We start from the raw sequence: 15,348 nt of genomic DNA on the forward strand, positions 1-15,348 counted from the left end.
AGGCTGGTCTTGAACTCCTTGCCTCAAGCAATTCTCCTGTCTCAGCCTCCCAAAGTCCTAGGATTACAGGCATGAGCCACTGTGCCCAGCACCCCCACCAGCTTTATGTATTATCTCACTTGATTCCAACAACCCATTCTCCTCCATTCATAGCAAAGACAGCTGAGGCTTGGGGAGTAATGCGGAATCCTAGCCCAATTCTGTCTGACGCCAGAGTACATGCTATTGTTATTTTCCTGGTGAATAATTGTTTTTAAATCCCTTGTATTTGCCAGGCACAGTGGCTCACGCCTGTAATCCCAGCACTTTGGGAGGCTGAGATGGGCAGATCACCTGAGGTCAGGAGTTTGAGACCAGCCTGACCAACATGGAGAAACTCTGTCTCTATTAAAAATACAAAATTGGCCGGGCGCGGTGGCTCAAGCCTGTAATCCCAGCACTTTGGGAGGCCGAGACGGGCGGATCACGAGGTCAGGAGATCGAGACCATCCTGGCTAACACAATGAAACCCCGTCTCCACTAAAAATACAAAAAAATTAGCCGGGCGTGGTGGCGGCGCCTGTAGTCCCAGCTACTCGGGAGGCTGAGGCAGGAGAATGGCGGGAACCCGGGAGGCGGAGCTTGCAGTGAGCCGAGATCGCGCCACTGCACTCAGCCTGGGCAACAAGAGCGAAACTCCATCTCAAAAAAACAAAACAAAACAAAAACCAAATCCCTTATATTTATTTAGAGACTTGTCTACTTCTTCAAAAGCAGTCCTGTGGGGTGAGTGGGGCAGGAGTGATTACTGTACTCTGCAGGTGTTGAGTGCAGAACGGGGCCTGGTGTTTGGAAAGGAATTTCCAGCTCTGCCAAGTCCTGGCAGCAGGGGGTGCAGCAGCCGCTGCGTCACCTGTGTTGGGGTGGAGCCAAGCCCTGCCTGGCTCATGGGGCTAGAGCCCCGCAGGCCACAGCAGGGTGGCGAGGGTGCTGCGGGCTTCTGTCCCCGCCTGGCGGAACGTGTGTCCTGTTGCCTCTTTGCAGACATGATTAACAAGCAGGACTGTAAGTACGGGGATAACTGCACCTTCGCCTACCATCAGGAGGAGATCGACGTGTGGACCGAGGAGCGGAAGGGCACCCTCAACCGCGACCTGCTCTTCGACCCGCTGGGGGGTGTTAAGCGTGGCAGCCTCACCATCGCCAAGCTCCTGAAGGAGCACCAGGGCATCTTCACCTTCCTCTGCGAGGTACCGCCCGCCCACCCACTGCCACCCCATAGGCCATGGCACAGACAGGGCCGGGGATGCTCCCTGGCACGGACCACCATAGGAGGTCAGCCCTGGAACCAGTAGGCTGTGGAGGCCTGGCTTTAGAACCAGTAGGTCCTGGAGGGTCAGTAAGTCAGGGCCCTAGGATCCTGTCTGGCTAGAGGCCAAATCTGATCCAGCCCCCTCATTTTGCAGAGGCAGAAACTGAGGCTGGAAAGAAAAATCATAACTCTTAACGCCTGCTCTTTCCTGACAGCCGGTCACAGGCCAGGCTTGGCATGTGGTTGTTTCTGTTTCTCATTCCCAGCCTGGTGCAGCGGCGCACGCCTGTAATCCCAGCACTTTGGGAGGCTGAGGCGGGCAGATCAATTGAGGTCAGGAGTTTGAGACCAGCCTGGCCAACATGGTGAAACCCTGTCTCTACTAAAAATACAAAAATTAGCTGGGCGTTGTGGTGCATGCCTGTAGTCCCAGCTAGTTGGGAGGCTGAAGCAGGAGAATCACTTGAACCTGGGAGGCAAAGGTTGCAGTGAGCCAAGATCACGCAACTACACTTGAGACTCCATCTCATAAAAAAGTTAAAAATTATCTGGGCTTGGTGGCATGCGCCTCTGGTCCCAGTTCCTCAGGAGGCTAAGGTGGGAGGATTGCTTGAGTCCAGGAGGTAGAGGCTACAGTGAGCCAAGATCGAGCCACTGCACTCCAACCTGGGTGACAGAGTGAGACCCTATTCAAGAAAAAAAAGAAGTCATTTCCATTGTCACGGCAGTGCTGGCAGGCAGATATCCCCATTTTACAGATGTTGAGGCTGAGATTCAGGGTAGCGAGGAGCTGCCCTCAGCCACATGGACAGTGCCGTGCAGAACTGAACTTCAAACCCAGGCATTCTGCCCCTGGAGTCATGCCCACCTCCCAGCACCAGCTGCCGCTGGTGGTCCCCACAGCCAGGCCCCCAGGACACAGGCAGGTTGAGGGCCTGTCCAGGGCTTCCCCTTCATCCCTTGTTGTGGGTATGATGTATTTGGCACTGCTCAGCGATTCCAAGTGCCGTGTCCACGGCCCCACATCTCAGGCCTCCCCCACATGCCTTCCCTCGGCCCTGCTGGCTTCAGTGGCCATTGCACTTCCTGCCTGTAGCTGGCTGTGCCCTCCCCACAGGGCACTGTCCTGTGTTTCTGGGCTTGGAGCCTCTCAGCTGCAGTGTGATCCCAGCAGCGCCACTGAGCTGCTGTTAATTCTCTCCCCAGAGCTGGCCCTGAAAACCCCACTTGGCCTCCGGAGTGAACTTGGCCGCTGCCTCCCCACCCAGTCGTAGCATGTTGAGGGCAGGGGCAGTGGCACGTCTGTGTCCGCAGAGCAAGGGCTCCAGGTCCGGGTTGCTGGCAGGGTTTGCTGTGGCTCAGTCCAACCCTCATCCCTGGCACTACCAGCCCTTCCCCCAACTCTTTGAGGTCGGGACTTGTGCCAACCCCCTACGGGGAGCATTGGCCTGGGAATCATAGTTCATAGCCAGGTGATCGCCTATAGTTCATAAAGCACTTGCCATTCCTTTTTATATATATTTTTTTGACGTGAAGTAACCCCCTGCCCCAGGCATTGGGAGTGGTGGGATCAGAGAGAGGGAGGAGGGCGAGGAAGGGAGCCAAGGCCCAGGTCACCTGTGAGCTGGAACCAGAGAGACAAGGCCACAGCCCCAGGGATTCCCTTCCTCGCTCCTCTGACCCAGGGCAGGGCTTGCAGGGACCCAGCTGTCCTTCCCCAGGTAGCTATGCGGGATCCCAGCTCACCCCCTCCTCAGGTGGCCATGCCAGGTCCCAGCCCTTCCCCTCCCTGGGCAGATCTGCTTTGACAGTAAACCCCGGATCATCAGCAAAGGCACCAAGGACTCTCCGTCTGTCTGCTCCAACCTGGCTGCCAAGCACAGCTTCTACAACAACAAGTGAGTGGGATGCTCAGCCCAGGCTGGGGCCTGGGGGCTACTGGAGAGTCAGCTCAGATGGCTGAGGAAAGACTGAACTGAAAGAGTGGACCTAGGGTGCAAGGAAAGGGGCAGAATTTGGGAATCAAATCCAGCCTCCACCTGGAAAGGATGCGAATCACATTTATCGAACATCTACTATATTCCAAGCATTGTCTTGGGTGTATTAATTATCTTAGCAGTCCTATGAGGAGGAATTACTGGCCCTGTTGAACAGAAGAAAAAGCTGAGGCTTGGAAGTAGCTTACTCAGCTGACAGCGAGCAGGGGGCCCCGTCTCTGACTCTAGCCCAGCACCCTCCAATGTCAGGACATCAGCATCAGGCAGTGAGGGGAGGCCTGGGTCAGGTCTGGCGCCACCCCTTTCTTCCTCTTGTTCCCCTTGGTTCTGCCTCAGTGTGCATATGGAGCCCAGGCCCTGCAGTCAGACAGACCTGGGTCCAATTCCTGGGCCAGTCCTGTCTTACATCCAAGCCTGGGTTTCCTCGTCTGTAAAGCTGATGATGCTCTAGGCTCCTGAGGCTGCAGTGAGGGTAATTAAGACTCCTGGCCCGGAGGACATGCTTGGTTAGTGTTCCTCAGGGTGCAGGACCAGCCCTGTAGAATCAAGTTGGAAACCTGAGGGTGGTGTCCTCTGCTTGCTGGCAGCTCCAGCTTTGAATCCTGAGGGGAGGGACAGAAGTAAAGCAGCGCTGGGACCCAGGCCCAGGGATGCCTGAGCATAGGAGCCCCGTTTCTGCCCTCCTGTATCATCCATGGCCTGGACTTGGTACATAGATCAGGGGGTGCCCAGGGAGAGCCTGGCACTGGGAAGGTGGCCCTACCAGGAGAGAAGGTCAGAGGGGCTGCGGACTGCATCGTGCCCCTCCCACCTGCCCGCTAGGTGCCTGGTGCACATCGTCCGCTCCACCTCCCTCAAGTACTCCAAGATCCGCCAGTTCCAGGAGCACTTCCAGTTCGACGTGTGCCGCCACGAGGTGCGCTACGGCTGCCTGCGGGAGGACAGCTGCCACTTCGCCCACAGCTTCATTGAGCTCAAGGTCTGGCTGCTGCAGCAGTACTCAGGTGAGGGGCAGGCGGTGCAGGTGGAGGGCGGGTGACTCAGGTGAGGGGCAGGCGGTGAAGGTGGAGGGCGGGTGACTTAGGTGAGGGGCAGGCGGTGCACGTGAAGGGAGCGCAGGACTGACTGGGGGTTACAGGCCAGGGCCCCCTGGTTGCTGGAGGGGACTTCGGGAGGGTTCAGGGGAGGTGGCTGCGGGGTGGGCTCTCTGGAGGAGCTGATGAGTCCCAGGCACCACAGAGGAGAGAAGCTCTGCTCTCAGGACACTTCCAGGCTCGGAGATCTGGGTTTTTCCCCTCGCAGGCACCCTCCAGGGAGCACGGAGAGGGGAGGGAGTCACCTGGGCTCCTGCAGCGATGCCTCTGCTTGCTCCCTGGGGGGTCGCCAGCAAGTCCCTGCTCCTCACTGAGCCTCCAGTGCTCATCTGGGAAACGGGGAGCCCACCTCTACCTCGCAGAGCTGCTGCCGGGACTGGAAGGTGTTCTCCCACTCACCCATCCGGGATTCACTGAGCACCTTCTCTTGTCAGGGCATTCAGCCATGGTCTAGTCGAGGCCCTCAGTTTCAGAGAACCTACATTTATAATTGGAGGCCAGACAGACAATATAGAAACAGGTGACTAAACCCTGTATTCCATCTGTTCTAGGATGCACATTTACCCCCACTGCCTGTCATCATTTAATTAGCAGCATTTTGTGGGGCGGGGGTATAGAATATGGTACTCAGCGTCTGCTTAGAGTTGAGGAAATGCAGTGGTGGAATTTCAGGTGTGCCTCAGCATTATGAGGAAGATAAAGCTGAGCAAGGGGACGGAGACAGACACGGGGATGGGAGTGTTTTGGGTAAGGTGGCTGGGAAGGCCTCTCGGAGGAGGCGACTTTTGACCAGGGAAGTGCAGGGAGTGCATTCCAGGAAGAGAGATCAGACTGAGGCTCTGAGGCAGAAGCAAGCTCCACACAGAAAGGATTTTCCCTGGGGGTGGAGCAGCTTAGTCAGTAGAGGCGGAATGAAGCCTGAGAGGTTGGAGAGGCCTGAGCATATAGGAGTCTCTAGGCCTTAAACAGGAACAATTGGGATTGTTCTAAATATGATTTACAGTGTCTGGAGGAGGGTTTTAAGTGGGTGGAGTTGTATGATCTGATCAGTACTTTGCAAAAGTCGCTCTGGCTGCTGGGTAGAGATGGAGGAGCAAGGGCAGAAGCCGGGAGATCGGGGAGGGTGGTTCAGGCCAGGGTGGTGATGTGGGAGGTGGGAGAAGCAGTTCGATTCTGGGTGTATTTTGAGGGTGGAGCCAGCAAGATTTGTTGATGGACCAGATATGAAGTATGAGACAAAGGAGAGTGTCAAGGTCGACTCCAAGATCAGAGCAACAAGAAGAAGGGGGCTACTATGTTCTAAGAGGGAGAAGGCTGTAAGAGGAGCGGCTCAGGCTCAATGTGGGACGTGGGAAGTCTGAGCTGCCTGGTGGACTTCACGTGGAGATGTTGGAGGCAGCGGATGTGGGGGTCTGAAGTTCACAGGAAAGGTCTGGCCTGTAGATACATACTTGCGGATCATCAGCAAGAAACTGGATGTCAAGTGCAGCGTCTTGCCCCAAGTAAACACCGATGATGATTGGCTGTCGTGGAGCAGGGGCCATAGGTCAAGGTGGGAGGCCACATCCGTTGTGGGAAAGACGTGAGAAAGATGGAGAGCGTTGGGAAGAGGGCAGGCTCATGGAAGAGCTGGGAGCTGGATCTCCAAGGTCGGGCTCAGTGGCAACAGTCTGAGGCTGGTGGGGAGACAGACTGGGGGGTCCATGCCACCAGGCTGGGGTATTTGCCCTTTGGGGACTGGCAGTAAAAAGCCAAGGTACCATGGCAAGCTGGTGAGCCAGGCTGGGCAGGCATGGAGCCCTAAGTGCCAGGGAGGCCAGGGGCTGCCAAGCAGGCACTAGGCTTGCAGCCCCACTGAGGGAGATGGGGGTCAGGGAAGGGTGCTGAGTCACCGGCCCAGGAGACAGGGTCACTGGCATGGCATGGGAGCAGGGGACTCCCCACCACAGTACAGAGCCAATATCCTTCTACTGCATTTTCCCACTCTTGGCTGCATTTAATTCTTTCACTCCCAGTGAGGCTTGAGAAGGTCTTCGTTCCCATTTTGCAGATGGACAGTGATTCCTTTGCACCCCACATCTTACTGTGACTGGGCTAACTGGGAATAGGGCTCCTCCAGTTAAGCCTCGGGGGGCCCTGGCACCTCGTGGACCCCCCGCCTCCCTCCTTGCTGAGCACCTTGAAAGATGCCTGTGTCTGCCCCCACCCTCCCCAGGCATGACTCATGAAGACATCGTTCAGGAGTCTAAGAAGTACTGGCAGCAGATGGAGGCGCACGCGGGGAAGGCCAGCAGCAGCATGGTAAGGCCTTCTGATACTATGCCATTATTCAGATTTCGTGAATTGTCCCCAAATCCAGGGTAATGTACCATATTCAGCTGTTGGTGTCTCATTTTATTTTATTTATTTTGAGACAGGGTCTTGTTCTGTCACCCAGCCCGGAGTGCAGTGATATGATCATGGCTCACTACAGCCTCGACCTTCTGGTCTCAGGTGATCCTCCTGCCACAGCCTCCTGAGTAGCTGGGATTACAGGCATGCACCACCACACCCGGCTGATTTGTCTATTTTTTAAGACCATGGGGCTGGGGATGTGGGGCTTGCCATCTTGCCCAGGCTTATCTGAAACTCCTGGGCTCAAGCAATCCTCCCACCTTGACCTCCCCAAGTGCAACGATTATAGGCATGAGCCTTGTTGTGTCTCTTTTTCGTCTCCCTTAATGAAGAAACAGTTCTTTAGTCTTTGCCTTGTGTCACATTGACATTTTTGAAGAGCCAGATGTTTTGTAAAAGGTCCATCCCTCTGGGCTCGTGTGAGTTTCCTCATTCCACAGAGCTGATGTCGTGTTCTCAGCTCACACATCAGGGGATGCATCATCTCAGTGTGTCCCTTCACTGGTGACAATCTAATTAAACTTCTGTAACTTGATTCAAGGTGCCTCCATTGTAAACATTCTCTATTGTAAAATTAGAGCTTTCCTCTTTGTAAGTAAGACTATATTTTCAGGGATCATTTCTTTTTTTTTTTTTTTTTTTTTTTGACACGGAGTCTTGCTCTGTGCCCCAGGCTGGATTGCAGTGGCGCGATCTCGGCTCACTGCAAGCTCCGCTCCCCCGGGTTCACGCCATTCTCCTGCCTCAGCCTCCCGAGTAGCTGGGACTACAGGCGCCCGCCACCTCGCCCGGCTAATTTTCTTGTATTTTTAGTAGAGACGGGGTTTCACCGTGTTAGCCAGGATGGTCTTGATCTCCTGACCTCATGATCCGCCCGTCTCGACCTCCCAAAGTGCTGGGATTACAGGCTTGAGCCACCGCGCCCGGCCTTCAGGGATCATTTCTATAATTTGTAATTAATAAATGTCTTCGGGCCGGGCGCGGTGGCTCAAGCCTGTAATCCCAGCACTTTGGGAGGCCGGGTCGGGCGGATCACGAGGTCAGGAGATCGAGACCATCCTGGCTAGCACAGTGAAACCCTGTCTCTACTAAAAAAATACAAAAAAATAGCCGGGCGAGGTGGCGGGCACCTGTAGTCCCAGCTACTCGGGAGGCTGAGGCAGAAGAATGGTGAAAACCCGGGAGGCGGAGCTTGCAGTGAGCCGAGATCCGGCCACTGCACTCCAGCCCGGGCGGCAGAGCGAGACTCCGTCTCAAAAAAAATAAATAAATAAAATAAATTAAATAAATAAATAAATAAATAAATGTCTTCGGAGGCCAGGCACAGTGGCTCACACCTGTAATCCCACCAGCCTTTGGGAGGCTGAGGCGGGCGGATTACGAGGTCAGGAGTTCGAGACCAGCGTGTCCAAAGTAGTGAAATCCCATCTGTACTAAAAATACAAAAAATTAGCCGGGCGTGTTGGTGCGCGCCTGTAATCCCAGCTACTTGGGAGGCTGAGGCAGGAGAATTGCTTGAACCATGGAGGCAGAGGTTGCAGTGAGTTGAAATTGTGCCATTGACCTCCAGCCTCGGTGACAGAGTGAGACTGTGTCTCAAAAAAAAATGAAAAAAAAGGGGCCGGACGCGGTGGCTCATACCTATAATCCCAGCACTTTGGGAGGCCGAGGCGGGCGGATCACAAGGTCAAGAGATCAAGACCATCCTGGCTAACACGGTGAAACCCCATCTCTACTAAAAGTACAAAAAATTAGCGGGGCGTGGTGGCGGGTACCTGTAGTCCCAGCTACTCTGGAGGCTGAGGCAAGAGAATGGCACGAACCTGGGAGGTGGAGCTGGCAGTGAGCCGAGATCACGCCGCTGCACTCTAACCTGGGTGACAGAGCGAGACTCCATCTGAAAAAAAAAAAAGACTTCAGGAGAAATACGCCGAGACCTTGTAAATATCCCAGTACTGCTCAGGCTGACACCACTGATTGTGGTATCCCCTCCCATCCCTCCTGATCTTCGCCATGGTCCTGAAGATGGGAGCCATGGGATTGTGGCATTTGCAGATAGAGAAGCTGAGGCTGAGAGATTGTTAGTGACTTGCCCAGGGGCACACTGAGTGGGGCAATTCCCAGGTTCTCTGACATCCTGTCCGGGGCTCACTCTTCTCCCTCTCCACCTTCAGCATTCTCATCCATCACTCCCAGATGGGGATCAGAACCCTGACCCTCCCATCTCCTGGGGTGGGTGTGAGGCTCACAGGAGCCAACCTAAGCTGCCCTGTGCTCACATCGTCCCCAGGTGGTGGGATCACTGTAACGTAGATGACAGTGGAGGGCCCTGGGGCTCAGAGGGCTGGGCCCAGCGCCCAGGAGACAGTAAGTGTGAGATGAAGCCTCCATGCCATCCACACGTGAGCACTGACCCTTTCATCCACGTGAGGCCACCCGCTGATTAACTTGGGGGAAGGCTGGGCCCCTGGACCACTCAGGAGGCTGACCAGGGTGTGACAGGGAGCAGGGCAGGCTGCCTGGGGGTCCCTGGGCCAGGCTGGCTGGCAGGGCTGCCCACCACCTCGAGCATTCCCTTGCTCCCTGACCTCTTTGTTCCTGGTCCTCTTCTCTTTTTCTCCCCTCTTCCTGGTCCCTGCTGCCCTCCATCAGTCTCCCGTGCAGTCCTCTTTTCCCCTCCCCGTCTGTTTCTTTTTCCTTCTGGCCAGGAGCTGGCAGGGAAGCAGTGAGGGGCTGATGGCACCTTTCAAAGAGAGAACACTAGCTGAGTGTGGTAGTGCACATGCAGCCCAGCTACGCAGGAGGCTGTGGCAGAAGGATCCCTTGAGGCCAGGAGTTTGAGATGAGCCTGGGCAACATAGTGAGACCCCTCTTGCCACTTGCTATGGCAAGAGCTGGTGAGACTATGCAGTCATGAACATGGGCACGGGGTCTGGCTTTGAGGGAAGAGCTCAGGACTGCAGTGGCTGTCATTAGTGCCGTGGCTAAGCCACCATACCCTCGGTGCCCCCTTTATCCCGCCTGGGAAATGGTAATAATGCCTTCCTGTCACGCTTCTTGTGAGAATCGAGGGGAACACCCAGAAATCAGTAGCCACATGGGTCCACTTCTTGCCTGCTCTAGTGCAGGCCGTCCCGCTCATAAAGGCTTGACCTCACCTTATTACCGGGGTCATACGTGTGTTATCCTGGGGCTGAGCAGCCCGCGAGCTGTCCAGCGCCAGGCCAGGGGTCAGTCAGCAATGAGGACAGCTCCTTCCTGCTCCAGGGCAGGCCCTGGGCAGGGCAGTGCTGGGGACACAGGGGAGTAGGCCACAGCTCCTGCGGGGGAGTTCCTGTGGCAGGAGGATCACGCCCAGCAGCCTGGAAGAGCAAGGGGTGACCCTGCACCCAAGGATCCTGGGAAGACCGGGAGGCTCAAGGTTACACGAGGGAGGAGGGACAGCTGATGCATTCACAGAGCGGCTGGCTGGCCAGTGTAGCCAGCTGAGGGGGTTCGAGGTGGCAGGAGACAAGGCGGAGCGAGCACTTTTCCCACCTCTGGCTCTCAGCCCTGTCCCAGGGGTGCAGAAGAGCAGGCCAAAGGCTGGGACATAGGGCAGAGAAGGAACGTGGTAGGTGGGGCCTTAGAGACCAGCAAGGCCTTGCCCTGGAGGGAGGGCCAGAGACCAGGGCCACCCAGATGCCTGTCCCACCACCCAAGGCTGACTCCTGCCACCACCACCCCACCCCCACCGGGGTGGCTTCCCATCTCCCGGACCCCCCACTCTACAGGTTCGGCACTCATAGTCGGGTGAGTCGGTCAACAGGAGCAGTTTAGAGACTGTGGGAGCTCACCAAATGGACAGCTGCAGCTTAGGAGAGCTCCAGGGCCGGCTTCCCACAGGAGATGCGCTTGAGCTGAGTTTTGAAGGAATTTCTAGAACAGGCTGGATGAAGAATGGAGGAAGGGCAGTGAGAACAGCCTGTGCAAAGGCAGGGAGTGTAGCAGAACGGAGCTTTGCCCTGGGAAATGCAGCTTCCACCCAGCAGGCCTCCCAGGGAGTTGGACGAGGCAGGGACCAGCCACAGAGGGTGGAAAGGGGAACCCCGTTCCAGACCTGGCTCCCCTGAGAAGCCCTTGGGCCTGCCGTTGGGAGGTCACTGCCTGCCAGGAAGACCCTGGAGCAGACCAGCTTATTCCACGGCTCTCCAGGAGGCTACCTGTGTGAAGACCCAGGGCCTCAGGCCTGGTGCCTGCAGCTTCACCAACCCCCCTCCCCATCCCCCGACAGGGTGCCCCGAGGACACATGGGCCCAGCACCTTTGACCTGCAAATGAAGTTTGTATGTGGCCAGTGCTGGAGGAACGGGCAGGTGGTGGAGCCTGACAAGGACCTCAAGTACTGCAGTGCCAAGGCCCGGCACTGGTGAGTGGGCTGCCAGGTGGGGGCTCAGGTGGGATGGGGCCACCCGACCACCACAGGTGTGGAGGCCAACTGAGAGAGGCCAGGGCTCTCCACAGAGGTCACACAGCACGCAGGCTGTGCCCTGACCTCTCCCCAACCCTGCTCTGTCCTGCAGCTGGACCAAGGAGCGGCGGGTCCTTCTGGTGATGTCCAAGGCCAAGAGGAAGTGGGTGTCAGTGAGGCCCCTGCCGTCCATTCGCAACTTCCCACAGCAATACGATGTGAGTGCTGGGACGGGGGGCTGGGGGGCCCCGAGGAGGCAGCGATGCTTTCCAGCGGGACTCAGAGGCTCTCCCCATGCCCACCCCACAGCTCTGCATCCATGCACAGAACGGCCGCAAGTGCCAATATGTGGGGAACTGCTCCTTCGCACACAGCCCGGAGGAGAGGGACATGTGGACCTTCATGAAGGAGAACAAGAGTGAGTGGGCAGACGGGGTGGGCGGGCCCTCCCCCGGTGTCTCTTCGGTGCTGAAAGTCTCAACTCACCAGCGGGCCCGAGAGCGTCTGCTGCACCCCCTTTTGCTGCCTGGGCCCTTCTCCGCCAACCCTAGGCCGGGCCCTGTCTGAGGCCAGGCCCTGAAGCCAAGCAGCCCATCAGCAGGACTTGGGATGCTCATGGCTCCCAAATCAAGTGGGGACCATGGGGCAGAACGGATGGAGAAGCCCCTCAGCAGGTGCCCTGTCTCCCTGCCCCTGCCCAGTCCTGGACATGCAGCAGACCTATGACATGTGGCTGAAAAAACACAACCCAGGGAAGCCTGGGGAAGGGACCCCCATCAGTTCTCGGGAAGGGGAGAAGCAGATCCAGATGCCCACAGACTACGCAGACATCATGGTAATGCCCCTGCCCTGCATGCTCGGGGCTGTGCTCGGGGCTGTGGTTTGGGCTGTGGTTTGGGCTGTGCTCGGGGCTGTGCTCGGGGCTGTGGTCAGGGCTGTGGTCTGAGCCTCACCTGGGAGGGGCAGCCTGGAAGGCCCAGCTGGCCAGCGCTCAGCCTCTCGAGGGAGGTGGTCCGGGCAGAGGTGTGGGGGAGCAGGCACCCACGATGGCTGTGCCCCCAGATGGGCTACCACTGCTGGCTCTGCGGCAAGAACAGCAACAGCAAGAAGCAGTGGCAGCAGCACATCCAGTCTGAGAAGCACAAGGAGAAGGTCTTCACGTCCGACAGCGACGCCAGCGGCTGGGCCTTCCGCTTCCCCATGGGCGAGTTCCGGCTCTGCGACAGGTGCTCCTGGGAGAGCAGGGCCTGGTGGGACATGGGGTGGCCCGAGGAGATGGAGTCTGTGGCCAGCTCTGGCTCATCTTGGCCTGGAGGTGGTGTGCAGAGGGTGGTGAGGCTTGGCTGTGACTGCAGTCTTGGGGGTGGTGGGGAAGGGTGGATTGGAGGTTTGGGCTCAGACCTATCCAGACCTCTAATTTGCAGCTGTGGGGCAGATCCCAGAGGGGGTCAAGACACCCAGGTTCTCCCTGAGCTGGGACCCAGCTGCCCAGGGAGAGGCTTGTCTTCGGGGAGGTCAAGTGGCTGGCCTCAGACTGACAGCCCGGGGTGGGAAGGGCACAGAGCTCGGGCAGTGAGCCTCCTGCCACCCACAGGCTCCAGAAGGGCAAAGCCTGCCCAGATGGGGACAAGTGCCGCTGCGCCCATGGACAGGAGGAGCTCAACGAGTGGCTGGATCGGCGCGAGGTGCTGAAGCAGAAGCTGGCCAAGGCTCGCAAGGACATGCTCCTGTGCCCACGGGATGACGACTTTGGCAAATACAACTTCCTGCTGCAAGAGGATGGGGACCCTGCCGGTGCCCCCCCAGAAGCCCCTGCTGCTGCTGCTGCCGCCACCACCACCGGGGAGTAGGGCCAGGTGTTGGCCATGGGCGAAGTCCTGGGGTCAGGGGTGGGGTGGGGCCAGAAGGCCTGATAGAAGGGTCAGGGCAGGCCAGCGGGGGTGGGGGGCCGCCCTCATCAGGCAGCCCCCAGCCCCCTGAGGCCCCGTCCATCTTCTCCCCACCTCCGCCCCGGTGTGCGTACCCAGGCGCACATGCTGCAGCCCCCGGAGGCCCCGCTGAAACCTGGGCAGCCCTTCCCCCACCCCATGGCTCCCCTGGTTGAGGAGGGAGGGGCCTGGCTGACCCCTCCAGCTTCAGCCTCCAGCTTTAACTTATGTCTGCTCCTAATGGGGGCCCAAAGCTCAGGGCTGGGGAGCCTGGGGTCCCCACTTGAATCTGCAGCAGGAGAGTCCTTCGCCCTGGCCGGTCCTCATCCCACCCCCTCCCCCTGGGGGCAAATCAGGACACAACAGAGGGCGGAGGCCCCATTAGCTTTAAAATGTAGCCCCAGGATGGAGCTGGGAACACTGTACTGGTCACTTACCCTCTGGGGCCTCAGCTTTCAGCTTCCCCTCGGGAAGGCTGGGAGGAGCGGGGCTGGAGGATCTTTGGAGCTTAAGGAGTTCCCGGCCTTTCTCTGATGCCACCACCTGAACCCTACTCCCTTGTGGGCCAGTGAAAATAGACTGTAGGTCCTCAGAGCCTTCAGAGATGATCCAGCCCAAACCCCATTTTGCAGAGAGGAAAACTGAGGCCTAGAAGGGAGGAGTGGTCCGCCCAGGGTCCCAGCACAAGGCAGAGCTGGGATGAAAACAGGGCTCAAAAGACTCAGGGCCAATTATTGGCCAAGCCCACGGTCCCCTCAGCAGGGATGTGACGGTCTCTGAATCGGTGTGCAGCTGGGGTCCCAGGCAGCGCTGCCTGGGGGCTGGGGAAGGGAGGCCCAGAGGAGGGCTGGCCATGTGAGCACCCCATGAAGGGACTGCCCCCTCCCAAGGATGGTCTCTTTGGGTGCAGCAGCAGAGGTTGCCTCCCGACATGCACTCTGGGAAAGGTGGCAGAGGGCAGGACACCATGAGCTCAGGATCTGTGTGGGAGGTGGGAAGGGTGAGGGTCTGGAGAATATGGAGAAAAGGGAGGCTTGACCCCGGGCACCATGGGCCACTCCAGGATGGGACACGGCCCCTCTTTCTTGGGGACCCAGTATGTCCTCTCCTCTAGACCCAGACATACATTTATAACCGTCTGTCCTAGCCCCTCCCTAATCCCTGGCCCTACCAGCTGTCTGGGACTCCAGCGGACCCGCAGCCCCTGCCCCCACTCACCAAGGCCTCCCTCGTCCCTCTCGTCTGACATGTCTGTGTGCACCCCCCTCCTCTCCACCCCACCCTCCACGGGCAGATCCACCCTCCCCTGGTTCCCGAGACATTCCAGAATGCCCCACACCATTGGCACAGGAGTGGGGCAGCCCCGGAAGGAACCAGGGATTAGGCTGTAGGGGGGTGAGAAGGAGAGAAGGGACCACCCCACTCTTCTCAAGCAAGGATTGCCAGCGCTCGCTGACGCAGTGATGGGCTGCCCAGGGCTGAAGGGGCCACTGTTCCTCCCACCGCCACTGCCCAACCTTTCCTGATAATTGTGGCATGCACTCTTTCCTCTTCCCTGCCCCACCCCCTGCCCCCAGCAGGCCAGCACTGCACAGTTTGGGTGCTGGTGGTGTGGCTGTAGAGGAGGGGAGACCACACCCAAGGTGGGGGCTGTGGCTGTGTGTGGCCGTGATGTCGATGATACTTGTTTTCCCTGATCCGTGGTGTTGCAGTCTGTTGTCACCAGCCTTGTTTCTAGTGTGTATATATGTCGCCCCCGTGATGCATATATACACAGGTATTAAATATATCGCTCTATATAATATTATATATGTGTGTGGTATCCAAGGAGTCACTTTTATGAGGGCTAAAGATAAAGAATTTGGCCAGAAAATGCAGCCATCCTTGTGTGATTAGGAGGGTTTCAGGGGCCATCGGGCCATTTGCAAGGTGACAGGGACTGGAGCCATGGCTCAGAGGTGATTCGGGCAGCCAGGGGCAGGAGCCACCCTCCCCAGGCCCAGCTCTGCTAGCGTCCCAGACCAGCCCCATCGATTGCGGAGAGAGTGGGAGTGCTCAGGGAAAGAAGGTGATTTGTATTTGTCTCCCCGCTGAAAGGAACAGGATTCAAGTCCAGAGTTTTCATCTTCAGCCTGTGATCTGTCCAGGGACCCTTGGGATCTGGGGCTCCCTGGCCTGGCCAGAGCTGGAGCCCC

The 15,348-nt window shown here is 57.8% G+C and overlaps 1 protein-coding gene across 2 annotated transcripts in view; it reads left to right on the top strand.

Annotated features, from left to right (window-relative positions):
• The window catches only part of LOC105464547 (zinc finger CCCH-type containing 7B), a 60,749-nt gene extending 45,789 nt beyond the window's left edge, over nt 1–14,960 (top strand). For both annotated transcript variants that reach the window (XM_071080646.1, XM_071080647.1), the window contains exons 14-23: nt 1,024–1,229; nt 3,089–3,189; nt 4,111–4,292; nt 6,598–6,683; nt 11,050–11,183; nt 11,338–11,443; nt 11,535–11,643; nt 11,927–12,060; nt 12,288–12,451; nt 12,820–14,960. In XM_071080646.1, the coding sequence (XP_070936747.1) occupies nt 1,024–1,229; nt 3,089–3,189; nt 4,111–4,292; nt 6,598–6,683; nt 11,050–11,183; nt 11,338–11,443; nt 11,535–11,643; nt 11,927–12,060; nt 12,288–12,451; nt 12,820–13,075 (1,478 nt within the window). In that variant the 3' untranslated portion in view covers nt 13,076–14,960. The remainder of the gene's footprint in view (nt 1–1,023; nt 1,230–3,088; nt 3,190–4,110; nt 4,293–6,597; nt 6,684–11,049; nt 11,184–11,337; nt 11,444–11,534; nt 11,644–11,926; nt 12,061–12,287; nt 12,452–12,819) is intronic.
• The last annotated feature ends 388 nt before the right edge of the window (nt 14,961–15,348 follow it).

Source organism: Macaca nemestrina, chromosome 15, assembly GCF_043159975.1.
Source record: "Macaca nemestrina isolate mMacNem1 chromosome 15, mMacNem.hap1, whole genome shotgun sequence".
Taxonomy (NCBI): Eukaryota; Metazoa; Chordata; class Mammalia; order Primates; family Cercopithecidae; genus Macaca; species Macaca nemestrina.